Here is a 20,419-nt window from a genome sequence, read left to right as displayed (position 1 = left end):
AGGTTTAAATTAAGTTTGATAAAAGAGAAAACTATCAAAAACGGGCTACAGTGACTCTCAATTATCTTTAATTACTTATGTAACTTGTTGTAAATTACAGTGGCTGATGTGGCTTCTCAATAATTATATAACAGAAAAATCATCACGTTTCAGATTTTAACTTCTAGTAGCAAATCTGAATACCATGAACTTTAATTGACGATCGACATTAGTATTATGCAAAAAGGGGGTGTAACAGATGAGACTTCTGCAGTTCTGAGTGAAGCCTTATGCGGCATTTTTATGCATTATTCAGAAGTGATCATTCAAAGCAAGAGTTAATTAATGGCATACCATTTACATAATTCATCTAATTATAGTAATCATTGGCACTCGTTGGCCAGTTACAAACCATTTTTATGCTTTGTTCAGAAATCATCATTCAAAACAAGAGTTAATGAGTGTAGCATCGAGCTGCTGGTATTCGTATATAATAGCATGTAAGTGACATAAGACAAATTTCTTCTTCTTAAGTTGCCAATCCTAAGATTGATTTGCAGCAGCTCTCCATTCAGTGCGATTGTCGGCCAGCCTCTTCAATTCCGTGAAACTTCCGCATCCTAGGTCCTGCATTATCTGGCTTATGTACTTTCTTCTAGGTCTGCCTCTTGCCCTTTTGCCCTCCACAAGGCCTTCCGTTATAGTGTGGAGAAGACTTTCATGTCTCAGAATGTGTCCCATCCATATATCTCTCCTCTTCTTGACCGTCTTCCAAAGAACTGGAACTTCCTCCGCTCTCTGCAGGACTTCTTCATTTGTCATCCTGGCCGTCCATGGAATTTTTAACATCCTTCGCAGACACCACATTTCGAATCCTTCAATCCTTCTTCTTTCATCCTCTCCAAGTGTCCAGGTTTTGCTGCCGTAGAGAAGCACACTCCCAACAAAGGTCTTTATTAACCGCTTCCTTAACGACAGACTTATCATATTTGATGTGAGGAGTCCTTTCCTTTTATAGAATGCAATCTTTGCCTGATTTATTCTACTTATTACATCTTTCCTACTACGACCATCTGATGTTATTCTTCTTCCCAAGTAGACAAAGTCTTGTATTTCTTTCAGCTTCTCTCCATTCAGCCTTATATTCGTAATTGCTTGATTATTTTGTTTGCTTGCAACTAAGATTTTTGTTTTTGACTTATTAATTTTCATGTTGTACCGTGTAGCAAGAGTGTTTTCCTCCAACACTACTTGTAATTCTTCCTCATTTTCCGCTAGGACAGCAATGTCATCCGCAAAACGCAGCATATCAACTATTTTTCCCTGGATCCTGATTCCATTAGCTTGTCCTAACTTTTCTCTGACCTCGTCCATTGCTTTCTGTATGTACATATTAAAGAGGACAGGGGAGAGTGCACATCCCTGTCTCACACCCTGTTTAATTTTTGCTTGTTGTTGATGTTCCCCACATCTCACTATTGCCACCTCTTCTTTGTATATGTTCCATATCGTTCTCCTGTCCTTGTACTTAGCTCCAGTTTCCCTCAATATCTGGAATAGTTTTTTCCATTCAACCTTATCAAAGGCTTTTTCGAGGTCAATAAATGCTATGTAGATGTCCTTTCCTTTTTCCATTCTTTTTTCTATTACGAGCCTTAGGGCCATAATGGCTTCTCGCGTACCTCTCCCTCTTCTAAAGCCAAACTGGTCTTCTGTGAGCATGCATTCCACGTTCCCTTCAATTCTTCTGAGGAGGATGGTCGTCAAAATTTTTGATGCATGTGATGTTAGGCTGAGGGTTCTGTATTGTGCACACGATTTTGCTGGCATTTTCTTTGGTAATGGAACAATAATACACTTTTTGAAGTCCTCAGGCAGCTCTCCAGTATCATATATTTGGCAGATTAATTTATACAATTTATCTTTTATTTCTGTTCCAGCTACTTTGATGATTTCTGCAGGCAATGAGTCAATTCCTGGTGCTTTTCCGTGCTTAAGTGCCTGTAGTGCCTGATCAAATTCAGACCTTAGTATGCTGTCTCGTAGTTTATCTTTATCTACTTCGTCCCCACTTTCAATCATGTCATCTTGTACGTTGCCTCCATATAATTTCTCTAGGTATTCCTTCCACGTAAGTGCTATATCTTCATGATTATACACGATCTTATTATCCTCTCTTATTAGGGCATTACATCTAATCCTTTGTCCTCCTGAGAAGAATCGTTTCACTGTTTTGTATGCTAATTCAAGGTTCCCTTTCTTCAGAAGGTCTTCAACTTCTTTGCATCTGTCTTCAAGGAATCTTTCTTTTACTTGCTTCAACTTCCTGTTGATTTTGTTCCTAAGCACTCGGTATGCCGTTTTCCCTTCTTCCGTTTCATTATTTTTGAGCTTCCTTCTTTCCTCAAACATAACTATTATTTCATCAGTTATCCACTCCTTCCTCTTTTCAGGTTTTTGTTTTCCAATTATCTCTTCAGCTGCTTTTATTAGGCCATCTCTCATATTTTCCCAATGTTGTTCTACATTCTCTATAGGATGCTGTTGAATTAGATCCTTAGCCCTTTCTTGGAACTCCTTCTGCGTCTCACGGTTTCCAAGCTTCCCTATATCCAGTTTTCCATTTCCTATTTTCTTCCTTATAAGAAAGAGTGGCATTCATTGGCCAGTTACAAAGTATTCATATAGTTTTATAAAACATTTTTCAGTATTATTCAGAAGTCAACATTCAAAAATGAGAGTTAATTATTGGCATAGCATTTATAGAGTATAACAAAAATATTATTTACAGAAATTATTGGCATAGCATTTATGCATTATTACAAAACATCATTTAGTATTACTCAGAACTCATCATTCAAGTGACATAGGACATATTTAAAATGTAACACACTGTAAGTATTACTCAAGTTCTGTGTTCCAATAATACATAGATATAATGGATTCAATACATCTGACAAATCTGCATTATATTTAGTACTATAAATATCTCTTAAACTAGTAGCATTATTTGGGACTGGTAATACATTTTTTTTGTGCCAGCAATGCATTCCTTTGGGATCGATAATTAATTGCTGGGGCATGCAAATATTTGCTTTTGACTTATTGCTGCAAATAACGTCATTCGTCATGAGTCAGCTGTAGCAAGGTTATGAACAAGTAGAGTATATGTGATCACATTCTTGAATGACACACACAAATGGGTAAAAAAAATGCAAGTACTAGATCAGGTTTAATAACTAACTGCTTATAGCACATTAGTTTCATGAATAGCTTCTCCTGGAAAAAATACAAAATGGATTATTAAGCTGAAAGAAGAAACGCATATTATGCTGAAAAGTAGTGAACTTCAAATTAACAGGTAATGAAACGTGTACTCAATATGTGTGTATTCCAGCTGTCCTTTCCAAAACATTCAGTCATTATACCATGCGACACAAGACATACTGTCAAAACGAACTGCAACAAATACTTAAATAACTACTAACAGTAAATATAAAAACTTCATCATTATCCTCATCTGCAAAGAAAAACTGCATTATTCATATTACCATAACCTCATTACTATCATCACCTGCAAAGAAAAACCTCATTATTCATATTAGCATATTCTTCATATAACTATTCATCATCATTCGTTATCATCTGCAAAAAAGACACTTCATTATTCATATTACCATTTACTCATACAACTATTCATAGTATAGAATTTCTTATTTCTAGCATATTTCATCACTAAAACTAAGATGTATGGTTCTGTCTGACAGCTTGCATCAATCGCCTCGTATTCTGAAAGAAAAAATTAGTTAGGACTGCTATCATACGATGTGTATAGTATATTCTTGTTAATGCTTGTTAATTCTGATCCATTTACTCTTCATCACAAGGTATTCCATTTTCTTTCGTTCATTCCGAAGGTCAAATTCCCATTTCATAGTAATCCACTGTGGTTTGTTTAATTTATTTCTTTTACACGTTATTGCTTTCTGCAAATGATGAAAAAGGATTAATACCTTGCATTTAAATCATATACCCATTAAATAAAAACTTGTTTCTAGTGATATAATTAAGCATACAGCATAGCATGACAGAAAACGTATTATGTCAAAAACATAGTGTTCAGGTGCAAAAATGTACACACAGTATCATAATGCAGTAGCAAAAGAAGTCACGATGTTGAGATATCATAAGGCAAAATGTCGAAAGTCAACTGGTGTTTGTTATATCTTAAAGAGTTCGTAGTGCATACAAACAAAACAGGAAAACAATCATACATACACGAAAAATGGAAAATATGCACTGTCTGATGTGTAACGACAAGAAAAGCGACCTGCTAACCTTACCTTGCCGGGCACTTGCCAAGAAAAAATATGATAATCATCAGTAATTGTTCATATAAATATAATTACATAAGTGGTCACATAAAAATCAGAAAATGGCATTACAGTGTGATAAATCATCAAGTATGTTCATTCAATAAAGGGTTTAATATTGGAGACATGGTGATTGCCTTTACTTTTTCTGTTTCTCAGTTTCGACGTGTACTACATTGGGGTGAGGAATGCTGCGAATTCTATATGGACCTGCGTATAGAAGCTCAAATTTACTGCATCTACTCTTTCCTCTGTTGGATAAATAGTGTGTACGTACTAATATCTTCTGTCCAATGTGAGAGTCACGGCGTGTACAAACCTGTTTTTGCTGTCTTCTCCGGCCCTCTGCGGCACATTTGATGTTGTTCAGCGCAATGTCAATTATTTCATGGTGTCGTAGTCGACGAGATGTGGGAAAGGATACGAATTCTTTAATTTTGTTAGGTGATTCAACATTTTTCATTATAACAGTCGGAGATAACATAGTAGATTCATTTGGTATGGAGTTAATTACATCCTGGAATGACAGTATGTGTGTATCCCAATCAATATGTTTTTATAGCAGTATATTCTACATAGTTTACCAATTTCTTTCATTAGTCGTCCACAAGGGTTCGAAGAAGCGTGATACTTCGATATATAGTTCGGAGAAATGTTTCTTGTTCGTAACATATGTGTCCATATAGCAGATCGAAACTGTGGTCCATTGTCGGAAATTACTTTCAATACATGCCCTACATGGAATAGAAAATGTTTTACAAATGCATTCGAAACAGATTTAACAGTAGCTTTGCGTAATCGAGTGAAGTTAACAAATTTCGAAGTGAGTTCAACAGCGACAAAGATGTAACAAAAACCTCTATTAGATCTGGGAATCGGACCAAAAATGTCTACAGCGGCCATGTATCTCAATTTAACGGGTACAATGGGATGTAACGGAGGAATATGTGAAGTCGTGTCTGATTTAGCTTTCTGGCAGATTTTACATGACGCTAAAACTTGAAACGGTCCCCTTTGAACAATTATACAGGACTGTGCTTAACCTGACACACAATATTTTTAGCGCAACGCAATCTGACTTTCAAAAATCCCTACAAAAGAATGGCCCTGACTAACATTAACCTATACCTTTCACAAATCACTTACCTCACCAAAATCTTCGTTACTCGAACTACTGCAAAACAGCGAGCGCCACTACTGTCAGCTAAATAAAAGATTCAAACTACGGAAGGCACTAACTACTGATAGGGATAGTTAGGAAATGAAATATTTTAGTAGAGAACAAACAATGTATTTACCTTAATAGTGTTGAAAAATCATAATATACATAACAGATCATGACATCCAGTCTTACAAATTTCCAAACTCCGCCATCTCTCTCCCCACATCAACCACCGCTGGCGGCTCACCTCCAACTGCGCAACGCTACGCGCTGTTCACATCCAGCTGCCCAACACTACAATGGCAGACAACAATGCAAACTAGCCACAGACTGCACACAGCACAGCCAGTGATTTTCATACAGAGCGCTACGTAACGTTGCCAATAAGAAAACATAAAACAGCACAGCCAGTGATTTTCATACAGAGCGCTACGTAACATTGCCAATAAGAAAACATAAACAGCCTAATTACAAACTCATCGAATACGTTTCTCCATGTTGGCAAAATAAGTTCTGTCATAGTATAAGAAAACATTTTCTGGCTCCATGATGTGCGTAACAGTTTAAACAGTGTTTCACCAATATTATTGTGCAAATTTATTTCAGCAAACCATTGGATAGCTTTATTTACTTCTAATTTAAATTTTATTAGCAGATTTTCTGTATCACTATCCCTAAATAGTAGTTATACCATCTATGTAAGTAACTATATTATGATAAATGTTTGGGCTGGGATTTGTGTATAAAGTGAACACCAATGGGCCAAGTATGGATCCCTGTGGGACACAGTAGTGTTAACCCACATGTGACCATCACAGCATGGAAGGCTGAAGTGGGACTCCTGTGAAAACACTAGATTTGCCCACTCTGTATGCCAGTGGCGGCATTGCTATATCAATTACTGAAATAAGACGTTTGTAACTTCTACTCAGTGGAAACTGGCGAGAATGAATGTGGGGCAGGAGCTGAGTCCTCTGTAGATAGTTAAAAAAAGAAAACACCATCCAAACAGTCCTCAAGGCCCAAGAGTATCGACCGGCCCCCGTGGCATCCTCAGTCTGTAGGCGTCACCGGATACGGATGGGCATGTGCTCAGCACACCGCTCTCTCGCCTGTTGTCAGTTTTCCTGACCAGTGTCGCTACTTGTGTCAAGTAGCCCCTCAATTGGCTTCACAATGGCTTTCACCCTGCTTGTCAACAGCACTCGGCAGCCCTGGATGGTGACCCATCTAAGTGTTAGCCAAGCCTGACAGTGTTTAACTTCGATGAACTTCCAAGGACTGATGTTGCCACTATTGTAAGACCGTTTGCCTGTTGACAGTTAAGAGAAACAACCACTCACAACGGGTCCAACGTTTTCTAGTGCTCAGGCTTTGAGTGGACACTGTGAGCGTTGCAGTACGGTCTTTCACAGCCATAAGGACAAGTAGGTGATCAGTGGGCATTTTGTCCATTGGTATGGGTCTAGTACCCGCTTGTGACTCTGACTGACAATTTTTCATTGGCTTGCCAGTTCGATTAAATGAAATTTAATACATGAATGTTCAAATGTAGGCATTGCAGGAAAATGTAGAACTTCAGTGCCTAAAATGTAGAACACCACGAAAATGTCAAAGATCAGAAATTTGTCACTAGTACATTAGTTTATTATTTTACTACGAAAGTTTCTTCTGTGATGTAGTCTCGCATAGCAACAGATTGGTTGAAGTTTGTTACATTTTACCAGGCAACTTGCCTTAGTCTTTTGTGTGCTTGCTTTGAGGTATAGTTGAAATATCGAAGTAAATAACGTTCTTGACTTACGTTGCATTATCTAATGCCCGTCACTGAGTCCATATTAAGTCAGCGGAACTGAAATAAGTGAAAAAAACACACATTGCCTGCTGGAAAATCAAAATGCTGAACAACTTTCATAGTTTGTGTCCTACTAGGGCAAGTTACACATTGTGATTCGCATAATGTCACGTAGTTAAACAGATTAACAATGAAATTCGCCTAACAGCCTTGCAGTTGAGATGTTATTTTCGCTACGAGTTTGGCAAATTCATTACGCCATATTCAGGCCCCTTACGCATCTCTCAAAAATAATACTGGAAGCTGTAGGTTTCTGGATGGGGTGAATTCATAGCTGAAGTAGTTTTTCGAAGAATTGACTGCAACTGGTAGTTCGTCTGTTTCTGATATATATCTGTACTTCCAATATCTAACTTCATTGACACTGACAACTTATATATATGAAGTTCTTTGGGGTTGGTCAGAGATATAGTTTTATGGCATAATTGTCATTTAAGGCTTCAAGCATTTTCATTATGTACAACCAAATGCTTTAAATTTAGATTGTAGGCCTATCCTCTGTTTTACACCTGTTCTGCAGTAATTTGTTTCCTTGTAAGTTAGTTACTTCACTGGCAGAATAAACTGTTCTAGTTGTTCAATCCAGTGCATTGTCAACGAATCCATTAAACCCCCGATACATTTTTTCAGCATGTTTCTGTACTGAGTTAAACATTTAAAGTTCCTAATTGAGATATGACACTATCTGTTCATCTGCATTGACGAAAACACAAACCTATTTGTTTTAGCTGCCCTCTGCACTTGGTAATCTTCGTTGCTGTTAGATTTGAACCAATATTTTTCCATCGTGAGTAGGCTTCCAATCTAGATATCACTCAGATTAGTCATTTATTACTGTTTGGCAGGACGTTTCGTCACGTCAACCACTTACAGAATTGTTATATTCCAATTGATTGATGGATGATTAAAGTCTACTTCAATGATGACAGTGTGATTGGGGAACATAAATATGAGGTTTACTGAGATTTCCTCTAAGGTTTTTGTTGGCATGTGGAATGAGTCTGGTAGTAGAAAGATCTAATTATAAGTTTATACCCACCATGAATACTGATTTTTGCCCAAACAAACTCACATGCATCTTCAATTACCAACCCAGTGAAGTTATCGCCCGTCCACAGGGTCAGATCGAGAACTTTTTCCACACAACCGAATTATCTTTCGGCGCCCCCCCCCCCCCCTCCTTGTACTCTCTCACTGTCAGTTTTCGGAACTAACTGTGATACACGTTGTGAACAAATCTGGCACTTGGGTACGCCTGGTGCACCTCTCTCTCTCAGCTGGCGCCCCCAACCGGCTGCTAGTTGTTAGGATGTACAGAAATCTCACACTTGCCACGTCTCTGGCGCCCCCTGTTTGGTGTCCCAAGCAGCAGCTTTTGTCACCTGGGCCTTAAACCTGCACTGACTATCTACTACAAAATATACACCCTCCATTTTCCATTAGGCTGTCCTTTGGATACACACTTCAATTGTCCGCAAGAGCCTCCCTGATATCTACTTTGGGTTTTAACTAGCTTTTTGTACCCAGTACTGTGGGAGTCGCAAGTCTAAGAACTAGCTTGTCACTTAACCTTTGCAGCAACTGGTTCAAGCCTTCCGCTCGACACAGGACCAGTGGGGGCATGAACAGTTCCACATACAATGCTACAGACTTCGTCGAAACTCCGCAAGTATTACTGGTCCTCACAACTTCCTCAGCCAGTCAGTAGAACGATCCAATTATTATCGCGGAACCCAGTCGGCAGTTGCTTGCACCGTGTTTCCTCAACGTCCACTGGACCAGCTTCTTCAACATGCTGAATGAGCCCTTGAGGCAGAGAGACAGAATGTACGTGGAGATCATTCTCATTCACTGGTATCTTTTCCCTTAGGGAAATGGTCACTAAACACCATCCTTCGCTTTTGCTGCCTCTTGACACGGAACACTGCAGTTTCTCCAAAAGGTGAAGTCATCCTCGCTGGACTCAGTTTGTTACAGTTTCAGTGGGAGGTACAGTCGAGACAATGTAAGAGATCCCTGACAGCCCGTTGTGCTGTTAGCTTTCACGGTTATAGGCAAAAACTGTAGCCGCCTATAGAGCTGTGACAACACCGAGACATTGCCAGAGAAATGTTTATATAATCGAGTTACGTCACTGGTTGGAGTAGGCCCGTAAATCAACCGCGCTCAGCCTACCGCAACTGTCAGGAATCAACGCCAACTCAACAATAGCACCTCAAATTTGTTGGGTTCAGGGTTGTATGTAATACCCTGAGTACTGCCTGCAGAAAAGGGCAATATGCACAGTAGACATTACTTCACGTACTTTTGGTATTCTGGTACAAGTCTCTTGGTAGACTTCTAGAACACTGATCTGCAGCTGCTTCCAGTTGTGTGACGATAGTCACTGAGAATCCCACCTTCTTGTATACAGCAACAAAATCGTCCTGCGCCAAGGATAGCATTCACATGGGGTTGCATTGTCGCTGGCGCAATGTATTATACAAATGTCAACAAATAACTTTAAATACACTTGCTTGTTCTCTTTCAGTTTCCGTATCCGTTACGCTACGAGTGATACCAGTTCTCTTAAAGAAGTGAAGCGCTGAGCACCCAACAAAGAGATTTTTATCATACCACGAACGGTAATAAAAACTACTGATACACTGAAACTTTGTGGAATTAACAAATGTACAGATCAGACTCTAAAACAGTGGATATGTAAGATTATCGCTGACAATATACAGTATTGTTGGAAGAGAAAACTTACATTTAACACGATACGCTAGTTAAAATATACGCTGCAGTAACTGTAACTCACAAAATCCGATATACAAAGAAAAATGCAACACACAACACGTGTAAAACTTCCTTAACTTGTAACTTCTGAACATTGTAAAAAAATATAAATTGAAATTTCGGATCAATGCTTTTTTTGGACGAGATTACTGCTCCGAAATTTAAAAAATAAAAGTAAATTTATGTGACATTGTGTTCGATTACACTCTATCATAATATACACAGATACGTTTTGAGAAAGTTGTGAAATTTGGGTTCTACAGCGGACGGTGAATCACAACTAATTATCTAAATCTCTCTATCCGGTAGACGAATATTACACATGTCAAGAACATGGAGGAGGAGCAGACTGAGTAAAAACCAAAGATATACAAAAGATATGTCAGGATATCGAGTTCAGAGTTCTTTGTGTTGTGTGTGGTCGCCGCACAGTTAACACAAGACATTTAAATTGTACATGAAAATTCAGGATATTTGTTTTCAAGCGAATATATCTGTCAGACAAGTTTCTACTCAGACACAAAGGAAATACTAGAAGTCGGCTTGTATATATAAACATGTTTAAGTCAATGTGCGAAATGCATCAATTTTGCACTTAGCTCGTTTCGTCACAGCTTCTACTCCAGTATGGCAAAGATGAAAACTGTAGCTACAGTATATCCCAAGAAAAACAACTAAAATTGGGAACCACAACAAAGTACGCCTTCGGGATGAGGTGCTAATAATGCAATATACCTAAAACACTTAGGTTTTCTTAATTTAAATATGCCCTTCCGAATTTCGACACATTTGCGTCCAAAAATTCAAGCAGTATATTTCATTTTCAGCTTTTACGAAAATTCAATTTGACAGCACCCTGCAGGCACAGGTCATAGAGTGAAATGCATGTTGCAAACACAACTGATTATCAGAACAATAATACTTCGATAATATGTTCTCTCTTCTAGGCACAGGAGCAAATAAGTTTAAAACAGTATTTCATAATAGTTTGGTTCTTTCAGGAAGCAAAGGAAGTCCTTTGTGACCCCGAGAAAAGAAGCAACTACGACAAGTGGCGCAACAGTGGCATTGCTATCAGCTACAAGCAATGGGTTGGAATGAAGGAACACGTTCATTCGGTAAGTACCTACAGCGAAGATAAGTTTGTAGCGTAGTTTACTATTACAATTTTTTCACTTTCGTGTACTATATAAATTCTTGGCTAACAATATTAAAAATGGCTGAAAACGTGTAATGTTATAATTACGCTAACCAAAGATCACAATTCAACTGTACCAGACACAGATCAGATGACGGCTGAACAAGCTCACAACAGATTAACTTTTAATCTCACAAGACTCACATTGCGCAATTCCGAATGAGCAAATACGGCCTCATTTGCTATATGCAAATCTCTGTCTAAATTTCCATGGATTATGACTGGATAACAAGTTAATCAACACATCGGCAACTAATCAAGCAGCTCAGATCAGCATGTTTATTTCTTAAAAGTACAGTACCACTCACTGTATGACCCTAAATATGTACTGTGATTTATTTTGTATTTTATCACTCCTTCACTTACGAAATTCTCGTCTTGTGAAAAGCACCTAAATAAAATATTTTTGTTGCCAGAAGTCAGTAGTAACAATAATATGGAACTATAACCACGCCTGCAATGTCCTTCTGAGGATACTGGGATTTTCTGTTAACTGCCCATTTCATTTACTGTCAACTGGTCTTCGTAGCTGACAATCATCTGGTGACAGTTACACTTGAGTAATGTTCACTTATTGCATTGCTGCTCATTTATGTTGCTAAACGGCAAACCTAGTTCATAGTGCACGACCTCAGTTGCTGGTTGTCTGTCTGACGGCTTTCAGGGACAACAAAAATTTCATTTTCGATATTAATATAATTTTTGAGTGAATTTAAAAATTTCAAATGCTGTCATATTATGAAGAGATATAATCTGATGTTGTAAATTTAACACAGAAATTGCTGACATTTCCTAAGGCAGCGTTAACTCATGGCGCGCAAATTACCCAGAATATATTCATCCAGCACTAGAGAATGAGTGCACATAGCAAATTCCAACGAACTTCTTCTCGCTTACATTCTTAATGACAAATATTTAACAAACAAACTCAATGGTAATCAGACTTTTGAAGCTGTTTTGTAAATAGGTGTTAGATTCTTCTGGTATTGCTTATGTTAAGTTTAAACTCTGCTCTGTACAATTTCTCAGTTACAGAAGTTCCGTTTAATTCATTTACGGCTATAGCAATTTTGGCAAATATGTACCTTCAAAATACGTGAGTAGTGATAGTTGTTACGAAGCAACACATTGCAGCATCATTATTCATCAAATCTAAGTGTTAATATTTCGTTCTCGAAAATATCAATAGATTTGTGCAATCAGTAGATCGGTTGATCTTCGGTATTTCACAGAACTATTAGTTGAATGTAATTTGACAAGTTATTACGATTGTTCTCCATTCAGGAAGCAGAGATAAGGGGTGCATAATTCCTAGGATTAAAACACTTTCGCTAGAAAGACAGAGATCTACGTAATTCAGAGGAAAGGCTATACTCAAGATTTGCCCCCCAGGGGGTCCACAACTCTTTTGTGGATACGTGCGTAGCGAGCACGGGACCCCGAGCTAATGTGGCCCTCCTTCCTTTCCGGGCTGCATACCTTCCTTTTCCGCATCCTTCCCTATCCCCCATCTTCGCCCACCCTCCCCTCACCTCTGGCTCTTTCCTTCTCTTTCTCCCCCTCTGGGAGTATGGTTTGTGCCTACGTCCGGAGACAGACGCTCGTAAATGTAATGCATTCTTCGCCTTCTTTGCTTGTATGACTTCATCCTTCCTTTGTCCTTCCCTTTCCTTACCTCTTCTCTTTCCCCTTTTCTCCGCTGCAGCGTTTGAGACCTTTCCTTTCCCTTTCTTTGTTTTTCCCTTTCTCTTCCTTCCTCCCTGTGCGTGTCTGACGGCCGACCCACGCATTTTCGTGTGTAGCCGGTGACGGGGTAACGCGTAATTCCCCGCCCCGGGTAGACAGGTAGGACATGTACGTACCCCCTGGTAACAGCCAGGCCCAGGGAGGGGTGATTACCCGAGCTGATACCTTCCGAAAGTGCCGATTGGTCCCTTAGTCCGTTTGTCGGGAGGTGTGACCTGAGGTGTGAACAATCACCTAAGGTGGGAGTGCCCTCAGAGAGGGCCCCCACAAGGGAGGAGCGCGCTATCGGAGACGCCGGTAGTCATGGGGGATTCTTCCGCAATGGTTTCCTCATCTTCCACTATGTCTGCTCACAATCGTAAGTTCACTGAGTCTCAGCCACAGACAGTTCTTCCATCGTTGCCACAGTTCCTGGTTGTTTCTCGGTCTGACGAAGGTCACGACTTCTCCACTGTCAACCCTTTCATTATTCAGAGAGGTGTCGACGCAATTGCAAGTCCTGTAAAGTCTTGTTCCAGATTACGGAATGGCACCATGTTGTTAGAAACAGTCAGTGCCCTCCAGGCACAAAAATTGCTGCGTACTTCACTGCTCCACACCTTCCCTGTCCGGGTTGAAGCGCACCGCACTTTAAATTCCTCACGTGGAGTCGTTTATACACGCTCCCTTGACGGATTGTCTGACGAAGAAATTCAGCACTACCTGTCTGACCAGGGCATAACGGCTGTTCATAGAGTTATGAAAAGGGTTGATACAAACATCATTCCAACCTGCACTGTCTTCTTCACATTTGAAAAAGTTCAACTCCCATCGAAAATCAAAGCAGGCTATGAGATAATTTCCGTTCGCCCTTACGTCCCAAACCCTACGCGTTGCTGTCGGTGTCAGCGGTTTAATCACACCAGCCAGTCCTGTTCCAATCCGCCCAAATGTGTTACGTGTGGCAAGTATGCCCATGAGGGTGCTTGTCCACATCCATGCCCTCATTGCATCAACTGTATGGGTGACCACGCTGCTTCCTCTCGAGATTGCCCCATTTTTAAAGACGAAAAGCTCATTCAGGAAATCAGAGTGAAGGAAAAGGTGTCGAACTTTGCTGCTCGAAAACTATTCGCCAGTCGACAGCCCATCGTGCCTCAGACAGGAAACTACAGCACTGTCCTTGCTTCTCCTCGGCCAACAAAGGAGGCGGCCACACAGACTTGCGACCTCACCTTTAGTGCCACGGTCGTCAGATCGGCAAGCGCAAAGATCGCCCGTTCAACCTCACCACTTTCGCCTGCCCACTCTATAGCTCACCCTTCATCAGGTTCTGCTAGATCTCGAGCCCAAAAGTCAGACACCAAGACTTCGAAAAAAGAGCATACTCGTGAAGATTTTTTACATGCCCCAGCTTCACAACCATCGGTTCCTCCTTCATCTAAACATCATGTTTCCAAGAAGGCTAATAAGAAACCCAGCTCATCTCCTTCTCCGCCAAGGCGTGTTTCATCTACAGCACCACCTGGCGGAAATCGCCCTCGGCCGTCTTCTGCGTCGCCGAGGCGCACTGCTGGCGGCCGATCAACCGGCCGATCGCTTGTGGCAGGAGCTGCTCCTGAACAACCTATGGATCAAAATCTTCTGCCTTCGGCTGAATGCCATTCCATGCTGTCGGTCGCAAGCACTGTGCAGTCGTTGAGTTGACGGCAACCTTGGTCACATTCCTCCCTTTTCTGTTCACCCTGTGTCCATTATCCACTGGAATATCCGTGGCATTCGAGCCAATCGGGATGAATTGTCGATCCTCTTACGATCCTACTCGCCGGTCATCTTCTGTCTTCAGGAAACAAAGCTGCGTCCCCATGACCGCGTTGTTCTCCCCCATTTTCAGTCTGTCCGATTTGATCTCCCCTCTGTTGAAGGCACTCCAGCCCATGGAGGACTCATGATTCTTCTCCATGATACTCTCCATTATCACCCAATCCCCTTAAACACTTCCTTCCAAGCTGTCGCTGTCCATCTTTCCCTTTCTGGATATACCTTTTCTCTTTGTACTGTATACATTCCATCGTCCACACCAATGGCACGAGCTGATCTCCTTCATCTTCTTGGTCAGCTTCCACCTGGCTATTTGCTGGTTGGGGACTTCAATGCCCACCACCCACTTTGGGGATCTCCACATCCTTGTCCACGTGGCTCACTATTGCTAGACGTCTTCCACCAAGCGGATCTAGTTTGCCTCAACACTGGGGTCCCTACATTTTTGTCTGCCTCCACGACAAATTTCTCTCATTTGGACCTTTCGGTCGGTTCTGTTCCGCTAGCTCGTCGCTTCGAATGGTTCGCCCTTGATGATGATACACACTCGAGTGACCACTTTCCATGTGTCCTTAGACTGCAGCCTCAACTGCCATATATGCGCCCGCGACGCTGGAAGTTTGCCCAAGCCGATTGGACACTTTTTTCGTCTCTAGCGACATTCGATGACCGTCATTTTCCTAGCGTCGACGATGTCACACATATTACAGATTTTATTCTTACAACTGCGGAACGTTCAATACCACGCACCTCCGAATTGCCCCAGCACCCCCCAGTTCCGTGGTGGAACGAGGCATGCCGTGACGCAATACGTGAGCGGCGACGTGCTCTTCGCGTTTTCCGCCACCATCCTACTTTGGCCAACTGTATCCGCTATAAGCAGTTCCGTGCGCGATGCCGTCGCGTCATCCGCGATAGCAAGAAGGCAAGCTGGAAATTCTTTATTAGCTCATTTAACACCTTCACTCCCTCCTCGGAAGTTTGGAGTCGGATTCGACGGTTATCAGGCGCGCCTAGTTTCTCCCCGGTCTCTGGGCTCACTGTCGCGCGTGATACGTTAGTGGACCCCGTCGCAATTTCTAACTCATTGGGTCAACATTTTGCTGGGATTTCGAGCTCTTCAAATTACCCGCCAGCGTTTCTCCCGAAGAAGTGTGCAGCGGAAGTGCAACCTCTTGCTTTCTTCTCTCAAAATCGCGAAAGCTATAATACTGTTTTCTCCACGCGGGAACTCCAACATGCACTCGCTTCTTCTCGCTCCTCCGCCCCAGGACCGGATGGTATCCACATCCAAATGTTGCTGCATTTATCATACCGTAGTCTGCGTTACCTCCTTCGCCTTTATAATCGAATTTTGACCGACAGTACTTTTCCCAGACGATGGCGGGAAGCTATCGTCGTTCCTGTTCCGAAACCTGGAAAGGACAAACATCTCACCTCTAGCTATCGCCCCATTTCTCTCACGAGTAGTGTATGTAAGGTTTTGGAGCGTATGGTGAATTGCCGTTTAGCTTGGTGGCTGGAGTTCCGTAGTATTTTAACACCTGCCCAAAGCATCGTTCTGCAGTTGACCATCTTGTTGCTCTCTCCACTTATATCATGAACAATCTTCTCCGGAAACGCCAAACAGTAGCAATATTTTTTAATCTGGAGAGAGTGTACGATACCTGTTGGAGGACAGGCATCCTCCGCACACTGTTCTCTTGGGGCTTTCGAGGTCGGCTGCCCCTTTTTGTTCGCGAATTTATGGCAGAGCGCACATTTCGAGTGCGGGTGAACACTACTCTCTCCCGTACTTTCTCCCAAGAAAACGGGGTACCCCAGGGCTCCGTGCTAAGTGTTGTACTGTTTGCCATTGCCATAAATCCAATTATGGATTGTCTCCTTCCTGATGTCTCGGGCTCCCTCTTTGTGGACGATTTTGCGATCTACTACAGCTCTCAACGGACCAGCCTTCTTGAACGACGTCTTCAAGGATGTCTCGATCGCCTCCACTCTTGGAGCATCGAAACCGGCTTCCTTCTTCCAGTAAGACCGTTTGTGTTAGTTTTTGGCGACGTAAGGAGTTTCTTCCACCCTCCTTAAATCTAGGACCTGTCAACCTTCCGTTTTCGGACGTCGCTAAATTCTTGGGTCTTATGTTTGACAGAAAACTGTGCTGGTCCTCTCACATTTCCTATCTTTCGGCTCTCTGTCTGCGATCGCTCAATACCCTCCGTGTCCTGAATGGTACCTCCTGGGGAGCGGACCGAGTGGTCCTTCTCCGCCTCTATCGCACCTTCAAGCATAGTGGAAGCATAGTTTACTCCTCTGCTCGGCCGTCTGTTCTTCGGCGTCTCGACTCTATCCACCACCGTGGATTACGTTTAGTGTTTGGAGCTTTTTACACGAGCCCTGTGGAAAGCCTTTATGCCGAGACTGCTGAACCTCCGCTGTCCAATCGGCGCGCAGTCCTTCTGAGTCGTTATGCTAGCCATCTGTCTTCCATGCCTGCTAATCCAGCCCGTGACATTTTTTTCGACGCCTCCTTGGATGTAGGGTATGCAGGCCGCCCCTCCTCCCTACTACCACCGGGAGTCCGCTTCCGTCAACTGCTCCATTCTCTTTCCTTCCGCTTTCCTAAAACCTTCTTGACAACTTAGGGTACAGCACCGCCTTGGCTCCATCCCCGGATCTGCCTGCTCCCTGACCTTTGTCAATTTCCCAAGGATGGTACCCCTTCACTTGTTTATCGTCGGGCATTTGCTGCTCTATGTGCACAAATGAAGAAAGCCACATTTATTTACACTGATGGCTCGAAAACATCGTTAGGTGTAGGGAGTGCCTATATTGTTGGCGACACCCCAAATCTATTTCGGCTTCCCGACCAGTGTTCGGTTTATACTGCGGAGCTTTACGCTGTTCTCCAGGCTGTCCACTACATCCGCCGCCATCAGCGGATACAGTATGTTATCTGTTCAGACTCTCTCAGCTCTCTCCTCAGTCTCCAAGTTCTCTACCCTGTCCACCCTCTGGTCCACCGGATTCAGGACTGTCTGCGCTTGCTCCACCTGGGGGGCGTCTCGGTGGCGTTCCTCTGGCTCCCGGGACACGTTGGTATCTGTGGAAATGAGGCGGCCGATGTAGCGGCCAAGGCTGCAGTCTCTCTTCTTCGGCCAGTTATTCAATCGATTCCCTTCGCCGATCTACGGAGCGTTTTATGTCGTCGTGTTGTTCTTTTATGGCACGCACATTGGTCGACACTTCCCCATAATAAATTGCGGGACGTGAAAGCTCTTCGCTACGGTCGCAGGTTCGAATCCTGCCTCGGGCATGGATGTGTGTGATGTCCTTAGGTTAGTTAGGTTTAAGTAGTTCTAAGTTCTAGGGGACTGATGACCATAGATGTTAAGTCCCATAGTACTCAGAGCCATTTCGTGAAAGCTCTTCCCTGTGCTTGGACCTCTTCCTCCCGAACGCGTCGTCGGGAGGAGGTAATTTTAACTAGACTCCGGAAAGGGCACTGCCTTTTTAGCCATCGACATCTTTTAACCGGTGATCCTCCCCCACTCTGTCCCCACTGCTCTCAGCTGTGGACGGTAAGACACCTTTTAATTGGGTGCCCCTATTTCACTCCGTTACGCGCCCGTCTACAGCTGTCTCCTGATATATCGTCCATTTTAGCAGATTACACGCGCTCGGCCGATCGCGTTCTCGAGTTTATTAGTGCCAGTGAGATGACGTCAGTCATTTGAAGCTTTCTTTGGGGCAACCAACCCCTTTCTGTAGTTGATTTTTAAGCCTTCCTTCTGCTTTTAGTTTCTCCATTTTTTGAATTTCGTTCCCATTGCTGCTGGTTTCCATTTTCGATTTTTACTGTTTCCTAAGTTACGGACCGGGCGCTAATGACCATAGCAGTTTTGCGCCCTAAAACCAAAACAAACCAAACTCAAGATCTGGAATTCCATTGCCACCAGTACTGTAAAATCTTTCCGTCTGTTATCAAGAAAATAGAAATGGTGTATTTTGCTCAAAAAATGCAACTCTAAGAATAAATCGAAGAATATTTAGCCCATTAGTAAACAAGAAACAAACAAAAATAGCGATGCTAATGAACATCACCCCTCAGAAAATAGCTCTGGTAGAAATGACACTTTGAAAACATTGGTCACCAAATGCAATTAATACTTTTCACAGCGACGGCAAACACTGCACACGGAAATACACCACCAAATACAGATGCGTCACATTTATTTATGCAGACACGGCATACACTACCAACTGACATTAGTCCCGAAAATACAGACACTAAGGAGATTACAAAATTCATCTGGTTTGGCCGGCCGCTGTGGCCGAGCGGTGCTATGCGGTTCAGTCCGGAACCGCGCTGCTGCTACGGTCGCAGGTTCGAATCCTACCTCGGGAATGGATGTGTGTGATGTCCTTAGGTTAGTTAGGTTTAAGTAGTTCTAAGTCTAGGAGACTGATGACCTTAGATGTCCCATAGTGCTCAGAGCCATTTGAACCATTTTTCTTTTCTTTTCTTTCCTTTTCTTTTCTTTCCTTTATTTTGTGACGGAAATCTTAGTTTCTAGTTGGAAGATATGGTCGATTACGTCTTTTCTGTGTGATTCAGTTTTTTACAGTTGCAATAAGCATTACTCCAACAACTGATTTTGGTTCTTTCTGGAAACTAAATGAAGCATGGTTTCACCTTATAAAGGAATGGTCTGTAATTACCTGCGAACAAGAGTTCTCTGTTTTAAATTATAATTTCAAATTATAATGGCAGCCCTTTATATGCAAAGTATGACTTACAAACTACTCTGTGAATAAGTTTGGTTATGATTTTATGTATGCCTAGACAATTTTCAGAGTTTGAATCTACAATAGATAACAACATATTTTAAATTATAACTTCCGATAATCTCGTCGATAAGGTATAATGGGCAATATATAAATTAATCTAAGCCTGAAAACGAAAAGAAGGGTAGTCATAGGGCTAAAATGCGATATCGTACGCCCCCCCCCCCCCCCATCCGACCCTACCCTATGAAATCTTGATTGTGGTGAAACTGACATGTATCAAAGCCTAATGTTTACCTTCGCTCCTTATTTAGCCACACTTTTCCAAGTTTAATAATTCCTCTAAAACAATGTTCCATTTATTAACTGGCATCCACCTTTCATCAATTCCTATTAGTTCAAAGCTTCTATGGTTTTTAGCGGTGCTGGGTCTTTCCTCTGTTTAGCAGCAATGTCAGTTAACAAAGTCATGATTGAGATTTCATCCACAGAGTTGTTTCGCTAGGAAGAATGCCTTGAAAGCTAGTTGGCAGTCCTGTTTGTGTCCGTTTTGGTATACCATTGTGACCTTGGTCTCCGGATGCCAAAGGGCCCGTCTCACCAGATGAACGGGCGGGATCCTTCTGGCTAGTCAGCCAGCACAGACAATAATGAACCGTCACAACGGTGAATGGTTTGTCAAGCAAATACCGCTGGAGTTTTTAATGGCCCAAACAACTGCAAGGCACTCTTTTTTTGGTTTT

The 20,419-nt window shown here is 42.1% G+C and overlaps 1 protein-coding gene across 1 annotated transcript in view; it reads left to right on the top strand.

Moving 5' to 3' along the window:
* The window catches only part of LOC124776888 (J domain-containing protein), a 103,046-nt gene that overhangs the window by 67,964 nt on the left and 14,663 nt on the right, over window positions 1-20,419 (top strand). Inside the window, exon 3 of the mRNA XM_047252074.1 lies at window positions 11,149-11,265. Coding sequence (XP_047108030.1) covers window positions 11,149-11,265 — 117 coding nt within the window. The remainder of the gene's footprint in view (window positions 1-11,148; window positions 11,266-20,419) is intronic.

This window comes from Schistocerca piceifrons, chromosome 2 (genome assembly GCF_021461385.2).
Source record: "Schistocerca piceifrons isolate TAMUIC-IGC-003096 chromosome 2, iqSchPice1.1, whole genome shotgun sequence".
In the NCBI taxonomy this organism is placed as follows: domain Eukaryota; kingdom Metazoa; phylum Arthropoda; class Insecta; order Orthoptera; family Acrididae; genus Schistocerca; species Schistocerca piceifrons.
This window is presented reverse-complemented; position numbering and strand designations above follow the sequence as displayed.